The sequence below is a fragment of the Anoplophora glabripennis genome, unplaced genomic scaffold (genome assembly GCF_000390285.2).
Source record: "Anoplophora glabripennis isolate ALB-LARVAE unplaced genomic scaffold, Agla_2.0 scaffold185, whole genome shotgun sequence".
Lineage (NCBI taxonomy): Eukaryota > Metazoa > Arthropoda > Insecta > Coleoptera > Cerambycidae > Anoplophora > Anoplophora glabripennis.
The window spans coordinates 743,579-758,977 of NW_019416354.1; the positions used below are offsets into that span (position 1 = coordinate 743,579).

At 32.5% G+C, this 15,399-nt stretch overlaps 2 protein-coding genes across 6 annotated transcripts in view; one reads left to right on the forward strand and one right to left on the reverse strand.

Annotated features, from left to right (window-relative positions):
- Positions 1 to 9,733, forward strand: part of LOC108906660 (potassium channel subfamily K member 1) — a 114,598-nt gene extending 104,865 nt beyond the window's left edge. For both annotated transcript variants that reach the window (XM_023454232.1, XM_018709974.1), the window contains 4 exons: positions 430 to 570; positions 686 to 895; positions 1,237 to 1,425; positions 6,039 to 9,733. In XM_023454232.1, the coding sequence (XP_023310000.1) occupies positions 430 to 570; positions 686 to 895; positions 1,237 to 1,425; positions 6,039 to 6,316 (818 nt within the window). In that variant the 3' untranslated portion in view covers positions 6,317 to 9,733. The remainder of the gene's footprint in view (positions 1 to 429; positions 571 to 685; positions 896 to 1,236; positions 1,426 to 6,038) is intronic.
- Positions 9,734 to 9,818: 85 nt separating this feature from the next.
- Positions 9,819 to 15,399, reverse strand: part of LOC108906662 (GRAM domain-containing protein 1B) — a 35,129-nt gene continuing 29,548 nt past the window's right edge. For all 4 annotated transcript variants that reach the window (XM_018709978.1, XM_018709979.1, XM_018709977.1 and 1 more), the window contains 6 exons: positions 14,970 to 15,240; positions 14,328 to 14,520; positions 14,106 to 14,273; positions 13,878 to 14,052; positions 13,702 to 13,822; positions 9,819 to 10,050 (listed from right to left, as the gene is read on the reverse strand). In XM_018709978.1, coding sequence (XP_018565494.1) covers positions 9,940 to 10,050; positions 13,702 to 13,822; positions 13,878 to 14,052; positions 14,106 to 14,273; positions 14,328 to 14,520; positions 14,970 to 15,240 — 1,039 coding nt within the window. In that variant the 3' untranslated portion in view covers positions 9,819 to 9,939. The remainder of the gene's footprint in view (positions 10,051 to 13,701; positions 13,823 to 13,877; positions 14,053 to 14,105; positions 14,274 to 14,327; positions 14,521 to 14,969; positions 15,241 to 15,399) is intronic.

Here is a 15,399-nt window from a genome sequence, read left to right on the forward strand (position 1 = left end):
GTATGTATTTCTGTCCAGTCAACACTAAAGATTTATCTGTAATTAAGTTTGTAATACTCAAAATCCATAGCAAATACCAAAAGACCATGTTTCTTTTGTACTCTAGCAATATATTATATATTACATTCAAATAAGTATTTAGCTCGAATAAGTCATTTGGAAAAACATTTTTCAAGCTGCTATCAAAAATGGTTGAGTTTTCGACATATATTTATGTAACAAAGTTATTTTCGCTTGTTCTACCTCCTCCCAAATTATTAAGACAAAAAAACTGTTACCTACATGGTGTATATCAACCAGACTCCCAAAAAATTTGCATTACTTAAAAAAAAAAAAGAAAACGTTTTGTCGTCTTTCTTTTCATCCGTAAACATACATAAATCCATATGAAAGTTTATAGTCACTGAACATTACATTTTAACGTTACAGATCAGGCATTGGAGGACTTAATAAGTGAAGTGGTAAAAGCAAGCAACAGAGGGGTGTCTGCAATAAGAAATGCTACCGGCGAGCCAAATTGGAGTTTCGGACAATCACTATTCTTTTCTAGCACTGTTGTAACAACAATTGGTAAGTCGTGGAACATTTTTTAGCTATGAATGCTACTGTTGAAAATTAAGTAATATAATTTTTTGTGTAAACTCAATTTTAATGTGTACGAAAATAAAAAAAATTGTATAAATAGGTTACGGACATGTAACTCCACTCAGCAGAACCGGGAAAATCTTCTGCATCATTTATGCCATGATTGGTATTCCCATGACTCTGGTACTACTCTCAGCTTTGGTTGAACGCCTACTAATACCCACCATCTGGTTGTTACAGTGGCTTAATTCAAGACTTGGTCACTTGTACCAACCCTTTAATATAAGGATTCTACATCTGTTAATTATAGGTAGGCATAAAAACGCCAACAATATTCTTTTTATATACTTACAGAGTATTTCAGCAAAAATACCTCACAAATCACATACATTTTATTTCACTTTGTATTTTTGTATAAAATACGAAAAAATATATTTTTACTGAAAACTAATTTTGCATTGACACAAGACACAATGTACTTCTAAATTAGATACTCAAATATGTATTTGTAGCTAAAACAATTTTCTAAAGTTAGTTTAGCATCAGACGTACATGCACTGAAAATATTAATTGGTATGAACCATTCGTAATTAAGATATTTTTGGCTGAATCATCACATTTTTTAAATTAATTTTGTTCTTAAATTCGTAGTGGCAATATTGGTTGGATTTTTCCTGTTGGTCCCAGCAGCTGCATTTGCGTCAATAGAGCCAGAATGGGACTACCTTGACTCATTTTACTACTGCTTCATTTCCTTGACTACCATTGGATTAGGCGATTACATTCCAGGGGACACTGCTGATCAACCCTATAGACCTCTTTATAAGATTGCCACAACATGTAAGTATCAAACTAAATGGAAAAAAACTGAAAAATCCTTAAAGACTTTTGTTTGATTTAATACTTACCCAGTCGTACATAAAAATTATAATTCTGATCATGATTATGCAGGAACTATTATCACTTTTGCAATATAAGTATATAAATTTTTTTTTCCCAAGGAAAAAAATTAATTTTATAACACCTATTTTATATCAGCAAATTCAACTGCTTTTGCCATTATTGTCATTATTAATAATAAAATTAATTTGTGGTTTTAATCAACAAAATAATTTGACATACCTGATGTTACAACAACTGTTCAAAATTTGGTCCAGCGTGATGTAAACACATTTGACCCCGTCTTACCCAGTTTCTACGAACGAACACAATAACACAAATGTTGTCTTATTTCACCATAAATTTAAACGATCTCCATTAACTCCAAGTTGCTATACACATAAGCCATTTTTGACATTTGAAATACTGATGTAAACACTATTTAGAATCACCGGGGGCCACAAGGAGAAAGAGTGCATACGCGAATGACACTAGAGACTACAGTAGTTCAGCGATGTAAGGGTTGTAAATACAACTTCAATCATTTTTTCCTCGGACACCATAAGGATTTTATAAAAAAAATTTTTACAATATTGACTCCATTTTTCATGATACATCTATTCCCAAATTTTTTCGAATAAGTTGTGAATCACCCTATATTTCTGGATTTGTACTGACAAAACATCCATTTTGAATATACTATTTGTACAGATATGCTTGGTATGTTCTGATAATATAAACGGGTGATTATATCATTTTAAGGAAAAAAGTTTCTATAAATGCATGTTTCTAATTTTCAAAACACAGGGTGTTAAAGTGTTTAGTAAATATCAACGCATATATTTTGAATATTTCACATAGAGTATTGAGACTTGTGCTGGCGACTTAACTAATTAAAAGTAAAAATTTAATGAACTTGAATCCAGTTACAATAAAATCTTGATTATCCAAGGTAACATAGTTACATAGATGTTTTAACCTATTTTTTAAATATGAACGAGACATCTGTTACCTACTTTCTAAAACTGTTGTTAAACATATTTAACAAATATAATAAAGTAATACAGAATAGGTTAATCTGGACTACATATTTCATTTCAGAACTCGTTTTTCTGCCTGCAGAAGCAAGAAAAATCTAGTGATGGCACTTTACAAAAATTGCATGTATGATTATTGATTATTTATAATCATCAATTTTTCCCTATATTTCAATAATCCCATTAAAATCATTATTTATTTTTTTTAATATGATCAAAAGTATGTAACATTTCCTGTCGTTAGTTTAAAATTTTTCAAATAATGGACAGATATGTACAGTGTAATTTTTCTAAAATCTAGTATGTTGGACATATGAGAATTATTACATTATAAAATACAAAAACACTTTAGATAAGTGTACTAAGCATAACACAAGACAATTAAAGAAATATAATTCTGGAAATTTGAAAATGACCAAAAAATCTACAAATGTATCCGGGTACATTCTCTGACAAGTTACCGATTCTTAAATGACTGGTCATTTAGCCATTACTAATAATAACTTATAGCGAACTCGGATAATACAGAGTTCCAAAATTGGAGACTTAGATAATTAGGGTCATGGAAAAACTTGGATAATCTGGACCTCAGATCAGTAGAGGAGATATTGGAAGATATTGTGACTATACTCCGCAGTCGAAATTATAGAGAGTGACTCAGACATAATATAAAAACACTATTACCATAATGCGTATAAAATATAAAATGATTTTTATACGGTTCAATATTATTTATCTTTGTGCCGCTCGCTACGCACATCGATAGAATCTATAATCGTCTAGAGAACCGAGTTACACTGAACGTCTATCTATATTCTATCTCTGTCTTTTGCACTTGGTAGGGAATAGGGAAATGCTTTTTTAGTGGGTGTAAACAGACTTGATTTACCCATCCTGAGAAACGTCATAGCATAAGCGTAGAGGAGGGGTCTAATTCCATGGCTATAATAAATTTATAAATTAAAAAAACACAACTGGGACGTTTTAAAATGCTGTAATAATTAAAATGGATTAAAGTGCCGGTTATAGCAAACCGTAAAAAAATATTAGATGTTATGTTTTATTGTCTTTTTTTAATATTTTCTATATCTTGTTGCCTTTTATGCAGACACGCCAATGGATTTTCGTTCCCGTCACACTTCATCCCCCTTACTAGTCCAAAAGCTAGCGATGAGTCACTCTCTATAATTTCGACCGCGGAGTATAAGAACCTCACAATTTCGATACCACTGAATATTTTAGGGATTTGAAAATCCACTTGATTTCAAATTTTCATTAAAAATCATTAAAAAAAATCATAAAATTTACAACAAAAAAAACATATTTTTGCAAAACTTAATTTCAAAATTATTTTCAATTTATTTAAGTGTGAAAAATAACTTGTTTCTATGAAATGGTTTTGAAATGCAGTGATTCACAAACGGTAACCAAAAATGAAACCTCGTATACTTTGGTGAATTTTAAGGGGAGTCGTATGAAATTTTCATCTAGGACACTTCATCAAAAAAAATACAGGGTGTTAAACTTTAAATTTTTTAAATAATTTAAAAACTAGTAAGTGAAATAATTTGATATTGGGCGCACGGAATTATGTAAACATTGAGGCCTAAAATTTAAATGATCCAGTTGCGGAGATACAGGCTATCGGTGACATATTTTTTTAAATAAAATAGTACGCCACTGGTTTACGGTAACAATCATATTTTCGAATTCGTCTTCAAAACTTAAAAAAACTAACTGAAAACACTTTTACTTAAATGACATGACAAACACTAATTATTCGGTAATTTAATCGAGTAAAGAAATTAATGATATTAGTCATCATTTTAATGATTTTATTTGAGTAAATGCTCAAAAATACCCCCATTTCCACAAACACAGGTGGGACATCTTTTTAGTAACAAAAATGTAATTTGTTCGAAATTTATTGTTGCTTGAATCTGATGAAAACCATTATTTATTATTTCTTCTAACTGCTCAAGTGTATTAATTTGTTTACTGTATACCAGTCGTTTAACAGCACCGCACAAAAAGAAATCTGTTGGGTTGAAGTCCGTTATTTTTTTTGTTCTTTTTAGTTTTAATATTAGTTTAACTCAAAAATCAGTTTTTTTTCGAAAAACAATAGTAATTTGTAGAAAATTGAAAGACGTATCCGAAAATGTCATGTTTGTTATTGTAATGGCGTCCTATTTTATTTAGAAAAATATGCCACCGATACCCTGTATCTACACCACTGAAGCATCTAAATTTTAGGAATAGGCCTCAGATTTTGAACAATGTTTATATAAATACGTGTGCCCAATTTCAAATTCTTTCACTTACTAGTTTTTTAATTATTAAAAAAAATAAAAAAAAAATTTTTTAATAGATAAAAACTTTGTACGAAAGACCCCTAAAAATTCACCAAAGAATATGAGGTTACATTTTTGATTACTGTGACTCACCCTTTATAATCGGATATGAAATAAGCAGATCAAATTTCCAAAATACTCATTGGTAGTATCAAAATTCAATGAATTTTTATCTTTACTTAGTCTAACAGCCAAAGTCTCCGAGTGTAGGTGACTCTTGACTTCCATACCAGGGTGGGTGGAAAAATTTAGATACAAAGTATTGAAAAAAAAAAATCAAATATAAGTGGATGGTTTTATTTTAAGTATTATTGAAATGCATATAGGGAAAATGTACTCAACATTATTTTTTTCGGTCAGTCAATTCTTCTGCTTTTGTCCAATATAAACTTTTCAATTATTTTTTCAGTAAAGTTTGGTATTTGTCACACCATTCATCTTTTAATAGTAAGTGCTTAATTGTAAGTGCTACAAGCAATTTAAACTTTTACAATTTTTTTAAAACCTATTACAGTATAATCTCTATAATCGTTATTAATTTAATTAATTAAATTAATCCGGCGTTATTTTTTCCGCGTTTGTTTACTATTCTTGAAGAATACAGTTTATATAGTTATAGTTTAGTTGAAAGATTATTTTACAGATACATAAAAACATTACAATATACATATATATGCATATACAACTGTAATATGTATCTATCTACCAATCTCTTTGTTAATAAACAATTAAAAGTAACGTTTTTTTAATTTAATACTGTTTACATATACATTTTCCATTAATCCGAATTTTCCAGTACTCTGGCACTCTTCGGTTTTTAATGGTGCCGGATTAGTGAGATTGTACTGTATTTGTCATAATTTGCCTCTGTTTAGTCGGACTAAACAGAGCCTAAACTGCATAGTAAATATGCGCTACTCCCACTCCATTTTTCACAGCTGCGCGACCACGACCACCACTGTAAACACTTTACAGATGTAAAGGCGATATTTGAGTATTATATTTTTTGGAAATTTGAACACCTTCCGAAAACCAGGCTATTTAGGACATATATAGAAACTTTTTTCATTAAAATAATCTAAAAAGTAACTGTTTATAAATGGAACATCTTAAGGAACACTCTAAAAAAGTTATCTTAAAAATTAAGACATTTTGGATATTTCTTAATGAAAATTTGTTTCAGGCTACCTCTTTCTTGGAATAACTGTAATGATGTTGACTTTAGCAGTATTTTACGATATTCCGCAACTGAACCTTGGCTTGCTTTTCACTACAAACGAAGATACGAACTCCGAAAAAGTAAGGCTAGCAAGTGCGGGTCTCGGCTTACAATATGGGGCGGGAACATTTAGCCCTCAAAACGAGGACAACACCCATCGGCAAGTGGTGCGAGTTCGATCAAGGCGAGACGACAGCCCCAGTCCGGAAGACCCAGGCCCGAAAGATATCAGGCTTCCGTGATCTGTGCTCTTAAGTAACTATAACTATTAGTTTATAGAAAGAGATGTCTGTAGAAAATCAGGTTGGACTAATGACGGACCTGGATAAATTCCATCCAATATCGCAAAAAACACCAAACTGCTAAATCATATAGATGAATCGCATGTTTCATCTGAATATGGTTATCAATTACTCGTTTTCGAGACACAAATCCTTAAAAGACTTATATTTTAGCAAATAATTTTTTAAATATTAATAATATAATATAATTAATATTCAATGATGGAACTATCAAAGCCGGCAAAATTATCGTAGTTTGAAGATATCACTTGTATATTATATATATTATTATATATTATATTAAGTAACATAAACATGTAAATCTGCTTCTCCTTTTAAATTATTCTCAAATGGAAAACAGGATGTTGTATATTGCACCATAAAATTATTCAGTCTCTAGTCTTCAAAAATAAGAAAAAATTCTTATGAAAAGCAAACTTAACTAAACTAAACATTTAATTTTTACTGTTTTACTGTTGAGTGATATATTCTCACTCAACGGTTTTACCTCTACCTGCTCACTGCCTTTAACACGCTGGCGTGTCATCCTGAGTTATGCACGCTTGCCTTGGACGCACCAGCGTGTCCACTTCGTTTCTATTCAATGTCAAGCAATTTGTTCGACACTGCTATGAAATATGGGTGCGTGTAAAGGCATTCGGATAACAATAAACTGTAATGTTACGGGTCCGGTTTTGTTTTTTTTATCCGAATTATTAGCAAATCTATTGTCAAAATGGCAGACAGGAATGGAAGAACTGGTCCTTCTAAAAAGCTACCACACAAAAGAGTGAAGAAATATATGGAAGCTGAACAGCTACAAATTTAGAGGAGTGATACGGAATTTGATTTCGACGAGAGTGATTACAGGTGGGAATCGGAGAGTGCAGGTAGTAAAGAAAGGGAGTCGAACAATCAAAATGCTCAAGAACAACCGGTGGAAAACATCAAAGATGGAGCAGAGACAGAAGTTGCAATTCAGCAGGAGGATGTAGATTGGGGCGATAATCTAGTTGGCATAGTGAGTAAACTTTCCATTCACAAAAATGGAAAGTTTACGCACTTTACTAACGAGTAATGACCCCCTGTTGGATATTTTAATCTGTTATTGACTGACGAATGTCTCAATGAAATTATTGACAAACAAATATCAGCGCCGCGAATATATTTCTTTACGGAGATATGAAGGAGCAGACTCACATAACGGCCTGGAAAGATGTTACTTTGGAAGAATTCTTAGTTTTCCTAGTTTTCCTGGGAATTTTTTACACATGGACAATGTAAAAATGCTATGAATAAACGATAATTGGAAAAAAGACCCACTGTTTCACTTGGAAGGTATCAGCAGTAGCATGAGTCGCAATCGTTTCCTAATAATTCTAAGAGCGTTACATTTTTCGCGTAATCCTGAACCTGAAGAGGATAAACCAGAAGACAGGCTATACAAAATTCGTCCAGTTTCGAGTTTTTTCAATAAGCGAAGTATATTACATATCCCCAAAAAGAACTTTCATTGGACGAGTCCATGGTTTCGTGGCGAGGATGCCATAAGTATGGCATATAGTGTACAACTTTGAGCACGCCCAATGGAATCATCCAGAAAGTCCAGAAAGTAGCTGTATATGCTGGACAGTTAGAAGACTTAGGGGATAAGGGATATGTTGAGAAAGTTATCTTGCATTTATTAGAGGAAAAATTAAATGTCGGCCACAGTTTATACATGGGCAACTGTTACAATAGTTATGGTTTGGCAAAATCTCTCCTGGACAAAAACTCATTGTACGGGAACTCTTAGACCAAACGGGAAGGATACTCCCAATGAAGTAAAAGCAAGGAAGCTGAAGAAAGGAGAAACAGTTGCGAAGCATGCAGGAGGAGTTATAATTGGGAAGTGGAGAGACAAACAGGATATGAGTTATATTTCCACAGAATTCACAAATACTATGACAGGGATAACAAATAAAAGGAATGTAGCGAAATTGAAGCCCCTGCAAATTATTAAATACAACAAATACATGTCGCCGATCGACAGACAGAACCAGATGCTATCATATTATTTGTCGGAAAGGAAAACCATTTGTTGCTACAAGAAGCTCTTCATGTATTTCGTGGACATCATGGTGGTGAACCCGCATGGTTTCCATTCCAGGAAAAAAGTTACACTTTATGTATTTACGCTGAGTATAATCAAAGCTCTGTTGCCTGTGGTGGAAAAACAGCGGGTCCAAAAGAATGCTGAACACGCTGTTGTGAAACAGGAACTTATTCCAGGAAAGACGAAAGTAGAGAAAAAGGTGCAAATTATGTTACAGTCAGGGGCAAAGGAAAGACACCATTTATGAATGTCTGGACTACCCCGGTTTGCCTGGATATTGTTTAGATTGCTGCCTCATCCATCACAAGTAGATTAGCCCAAGATTGTGTATTTATGAGCGTTAATCAAATTGTTTTTGTCAGAAACTAAGATTATTTTTGCGTTTTACCTATTTTTTTGTTTTCTCCAGTAGCACCCAGTCACGAAATTTTGACCTCCAGTGCCATGGACGCTTCAGCGCGTCCAAAAAAAATTACCAAGAAATGGAAAAACTCATATATTACATCTGCAGACTTATTTAAAGAAGTTTTTAAGGCAAAATTTTTAGTTTTCCATAAAAAAATATAGCTGGTAGTAGAGTCAAATTTATGTGGCCTATTGGTTAGTTAAATAAGACCATTAGTACAGATCCATCTCGCAGGAAATACCTAAAGCAAATGAGAATAACTAAAAAAAAATAATAAGCTTCACCACCCTGTATCTCGAAAACTGTTTACAGACCGCCATCCATATGAACGTTTTTGGTAAGATTCATCTGTATAATTTTGTTGCTGGAATATTGCAACACCCTGTGTACAAGTCATATCAAAATATCCGTTCATATTCATGTGATATCAAAATATGAAACATATACTCCTATTACAATAGAAGCACTCATATAAAACCGCTATTTTAATATCTGAAATAATTAACAAGTTAGTCCAACCAGTACCTAGTTGGTAGGATATAAATGTTAACCACTTATAACACCAATATTACAATATATTTTGCCAATTTTGTTTAAAGATGAAATATATTCACGATATTTATTTTATCGATGTTGATTGATGCACAGTATTTTCCCTAAATATATTTTTGTATTACACCTTTTAATAATTTTAATTTTATTTTGTATTTACATTAAATACATTTTTTAATGTGGCTGTATCAGGTCTTATGAGAGTACCAGATAAGTAGTAGTCTATTTTTAGAGATACAATCAATAAATGTATACAAATTAGACTAGACTTAAGAGAGAATTCAGTTTCAATTAATTGTGGACCAAATAAAACTTATATCAGAAATCGTCTTTTACGTTACCAAACCCCCATAAAAAATTTCCCAGCCAATGCTAGGCACAGATTACGAGGTAAAGGAAAAAAAACACGATTCGTCATAATCAATTTTTTTCATCGTGTGTACAGGAACAATTCATAAAATCTAGATCTAGACTAAAAATATAACACAGTGCGCAATGACGTAAAATAGATAATTTAATAAATTACACTATCTACATTTCTTCTTTACCTTCCTCGTCCTGTTGGTTTTGTATAATAGACATCACTTTACTTCTATACGTAGGATGAATTGAACGTTGTAATTCATTCAGTGACTCCTCAGCCTGTCAGAAACAAGTAATGAGATTATTCGTAACAACATTAAAGAGGAGAAGCAATCAAATCAATACAGGGTGATTTATTAGAATGCGGCAAAAATAAGACTGATAAATGCTAAAAGAAATGCGATAAAATAAAATACACATATCCGAAAGCCTGCTATGGATATTATTTGTCGAATTCCATATGAAATAAACACCCTTAGTTAAAATGTTCCAGATTTGCCCATTATATTTGAAACTCAGTTCTAATCGATGAATAAGGTGTGTGACCCTTGTCCCTTTGCTAATGAATTATGTTTGAGGCACTGTTGATGGCTTGCACTAGATCTTGTTCACAATCAATAGAGTAGTTTCTTTTAACCCAAAGAAAAAGGAAACTGTCATTTCTAATAGCTGTTTTATATTGCGAATTTATTCATGAACTAATTCATGAAGTCGCTTCGTGAAGCAATTGGACAAGTGCAATGGTTTTGTGAATTTCTTCGTGAAATTCAGAAGTACCAACCCAACAAATCTTCAGCCTCAGACCAGTAATGAAGTTATGTTATTGACATATATGTAAATAATTGTGTGGGATCGTACTACTTTTTTTTTTGTTTGCTTACAAAAACTAATAGTTATAAACAGTGTCAAAACGTTACTGCTGTAGTACCACTACGTATATGTGGAAAGGTGACATTTTTTTTAATGAAATTTGAAATTTTTTGCTACTTTGATTTGTTGGCAGAACTGATTTATGTGTCGAAGAAATTCACGAAGTCTGTAGCGTTGTAAAACCAAACCGTTTATGAATAAATTCGTGAATTAATTCATAAAGAACTTTGTGAATTTATTCATGAATAAATTGTCAATGTGAAACAGCTATTAAAAACATTCTTTTTAAATGTTTTTGGGAAGGAATTAATGTGAATTTTTTTTCTTACTTTAATTTGATATTTCATTTTACGTGTATCACGCAACTATGAAAAAAATTAGGAAAATTATTTAAATTAATGTTTGTTGTCACACTGATGGAGTAGCATAATTATTAGCGATTTCTGCACTGATTTATTAAGAAGTGTCTTTAACATTTCAATGAAATAGGACGAAACATATAGACTGCAAAATAATTATAAAGGTACTCTTAAAATACCAGTTATTTGAATATTTTGAAAACTTAATTAATTAGCATTTTATGATCTGACGGCTAAAATAAAGTTTTTAATTTATAAACCAGTAATTACTAATCATAATTTTATGATTTATTTTTAACTTGCAAATAGGTGCAATTTTATTATTCAGATTCTAGATATTACCCTTGTTTATTACTGTAAATTTAGAGGATGAATCTGGCAACACTTATAGACCAGGGCAGATCTGTCGAAATATCCCACTTCTTGGATGTAAGAGGCGGCAAGCTAATTTTTGCTGGAATACCTTCAGTACAATTCACATAATAAAAGTGTATATCCCTAGATCTGGGCGAGGCCCGAATCATTTTCAAAATTGCAAAAATATTCAAAAAATTTTAAAAAATACCTATTTTATCTGAGTTTTTTACTTATATCTCGGAACATATGCATTTTGGAAGAATATTGAAGAGGAAAAAAGTTTTAGAATTGACTATTAACTGTAAGTTAAAAATGTTTAAATTTATTATCGGTGTTGCAAAATAGCAATAATTGATGAAAAATGCAAAATAATCAAGTTTTTTGGATAACTTTAGTATAATAGTAGTAAGTATAATAAAACAACACACCAAATTTCATTAAAATCGGTTCAATAGTTTTCGCAAAATATTTTGAAAAAAATTTTTGAATTTTCAAAATGTTGCACAGCCTCAAATAAACCATCAAGACGCTTGAAAATTTTTTCACATAGAAAAGACCGCTCAACTAAAAGGCTAAAAAATTAAACCACCATGGTTTATCCAAGTCATGAACATTTGGGATACCAAAAGACACTAACTTCACAGCTAAAATATGAAGGTGTTCTGTCTGGTATAAACTAGATCCTCAGTATTATATATAGCGGCAAATCTTCAAACATGTTTTGTAGAAATGTTAAAGATGCATTGCCTGTTAGCCCCATGCTAGTAAACAACCTGTTCTATCTAAAGATTTAACGAATACGCATGTTCTGCTTGAAGTGGTCAAAACACGTGGGTATTTTTCATGTTCCAAATATCACTAATATTAAAAATTTCTTACCCATTGAACACAGTCTTGTATGTACAAAGAATATTACAACAATGACACTGTGGTGCGGTGCCTGCAAGGGGTAATAATAGATTCTAGGTTTCGAATCTCTGAGTAATTTGTAAGAATAGCGTTCAGTTTGGTACATGCCTACTGGGAAAATTTCACTTATTAGTCACAATATTCTTGAGGAGTAACAGTGGCCATTGTTACAATTTTGCATCACAATCTTATTTACCACATTTCTACGTTACTGTCACTGAACTAAGCCAACTACAAAACAAATATCAAGAACACATCTGAAGAGTAGCTCTATGATCTTTCTGAATCAGCCAATTATTATCATAAGCGCAACATTTTAAATTAAGAGACAAAAAAAATGATATTTAATGAGCTTGAAAAGCCTTCTTCAAATAGTTTTAGATGATAAACTAACCTTGGTTTAAATCATTGCCAGAATCTAATAAATCACCTTGTATATGGGACATTTCACGTCAAACCCATCACCCTACCTACACAAAAATTGACTTGACCGATTTAGGCGAATAAGGTCTTAGAACGTTCGTCTTTTAATAGGCTTTCAAAAGAGAAGTTATGTTTTGAGAAATTCAATATGGTGGATCAAATATGGTGCCTACAAAATTCACTCTTTGCAGTAAATTTAGGAAAAAACATTGATAACATTTTCAAAAATGGGAGAATATATCCCAATGCATATATTAGACTGTTTTGGGTCCGCTGATTACTACTGAATCTATGATCAGAAATATGAAATTCAAAATGGCAGATCCAATATGGCTGACTAAAACCCATGTAACAGTACCATAATGATTTCAGGTCACTTGAAGGTTAGAATTTGGGGGCTTTTAGGATCTCTGATAACAAATTTGACATTGGAGTTTTGAACCAATATGGTGGAAGAGGAACCCCAACTATACTTCTTTGCGGCAAAAAACGATTACATTTCACATAAAGTACTGTCTGGAATTTTTAGGAAGTGAGATTACAAATTTACTATTGAAATTTTAAAATTCAAAATGGCGTACGAAGAATCCCGAATGTTCTCCTTTTCGGCAAAAAACGATTACAGATCACTTACAAGGAGGAGGTAAGGTAATCAAATTTTTGTAATATTTGATATTTATGGTACGTGTAGTTTGGACCTTGAATAAGAATTTTCCGAAGTAGTTTGACGTTCATAATCTTCGAGATGAGAAAAAGAATGAAAACATATGGTGTTTTGAAGGGGAAAAAAATGTCGTGCGACTAGGCTCGAACCAGCGATCTCATGATTGTCGGAACCGAACGCTACCCACTAGACCATGCTCCCAGTTGAAAAATGTGTCGCATGATGACGAAATGTCAATAAAAAATCTCTTGACAAAAAAATATCTATAAATTTTATATAACTGTTAACCTAATGTATTGCAAAAGACAATTTGAAATTTGGGGCAAAAAACAAAATATATTTGCATACCTGTCTTAGGAGTTGTATTGAAGTTCTCAATATCCTCTGCCATTTTTGTGCCTCTATTGAATGCAAAGCTTCTTGCTGTTGCAACAACCTGATCCATTCATCGTGAGATTTAGGGGGATTCCTGCAAATATGTAAAATGTTTAGATAAAATACTAACGTTTATTTATGTAACTCACTTTAATTCGCGCAAGTCTAAAATAGTATATGGAGATGTCTCTTCTAACGACCACAATTTGTAATACAGAATTATATTTAATATTAATAATAAAATAAGAACAAAGAATACTATTATGGTACAAACATCCGTGCTAAAAATTCCACTACCTTGAAGTTTTTTCCTATGTGGCACACCTGAAAAATGAAGCAATAAAAGCTGCTTAACAAGTACATAGTGAAAAACTGACTTATTCTAGCATCTTCTAAACTACATCTAGGAATACTATGAAGTCTTCTTTTCCGCTTCGACTTCCTCTTCAATTCTGGAATATTTTCTTCACCCTCTGCATGCAATGCTCTCGCCAAATGAGCAAAAAAGTCTTCCAGTCCCGCCCAGCAATTCCTTTCAATCATACCTAAAAGGAATATTTGAGAAATCGGTTGCCTTAAAAGAACACATACATTTTTACCTTTCACTAATCCCCAAACCGACTTTTTGTATTTAATTTGAGCGAAAACGGTAATCATGCTATGAGTTTCCGATACTTTTTGGAGACAATAATGGGCCAATACACAAAAACTATCACCATAAGGTATTCCTCCGTTAATTGTATCTACATCTATGGAATAAAGGTTACCTGCTTTACTACACGGAAGCATAGTCTAAAAAAGTAGATAAGATTGAACCTTTGGAAACTTTGAGGATCAAAATTTTGATAGAAAAATATGAATTTGTTTTTGTCTACAGTAGTGTCTAAACATTTAAAATTAAAATTGGTAGAAATGTTTCCTTACTAGCTCTCTCTCACCCTCCCTCTCCCTCTCTTTATTTCCCTCTCCCTCTCTTTATCCCCCTCTCCTTCTCCCTCTCTTTATCTCCCTCTCCCTGTCTTTATCTCCCTCTTCTTCTCTACCTCCCTCCCAGCTCCTCTCCCTACCCCTCTCATTCTCTCCTCCCTCTCTCTCAACCTCTCTCTACCCCTCTCTCTCAACCCCTCTCTGCCACCCATCTACACTCTCCTCCCTTCTTATATCATTTCTATCTCTCACCTAAACACCTGGTACCTATAGTTTTAACTTTATTTTAACATAAACATTTTTTAATAACTTACATGTGTCTCAGTGACTTGAGCACTTTTGGGACCCATAGTCTGGCTAAGAGCTACCGTTGAATTGACGACTCTACATTTACTATTATCTAAAGGGTTATGGGTCCACGGCGTCTGGGTTAGGTCTGTTGTCTTTCTAGCTGCGTGGAAATCTAAATAAAATTTGGAACTGGTGAATAGAAGCGTAAATAATTGATCTATATGTATTGGTACGACTTCGTTCATTAATTGTCTACCTTCGTGAGAAGAAGTACATCGTACACTAACATCAGACCTGCAAGAGAATGTTGAGATAAGACATCGAAGGGTATTTTGATCGAGTATTAGCATCTATACACAGTTTTCAAAACTAAATGCAGCTTTCAACTTTATACCGGGTGCCAATTTTTTCAAACTGCATCATGGGAATCTTGGTTATCCTAAGAATCGGTCT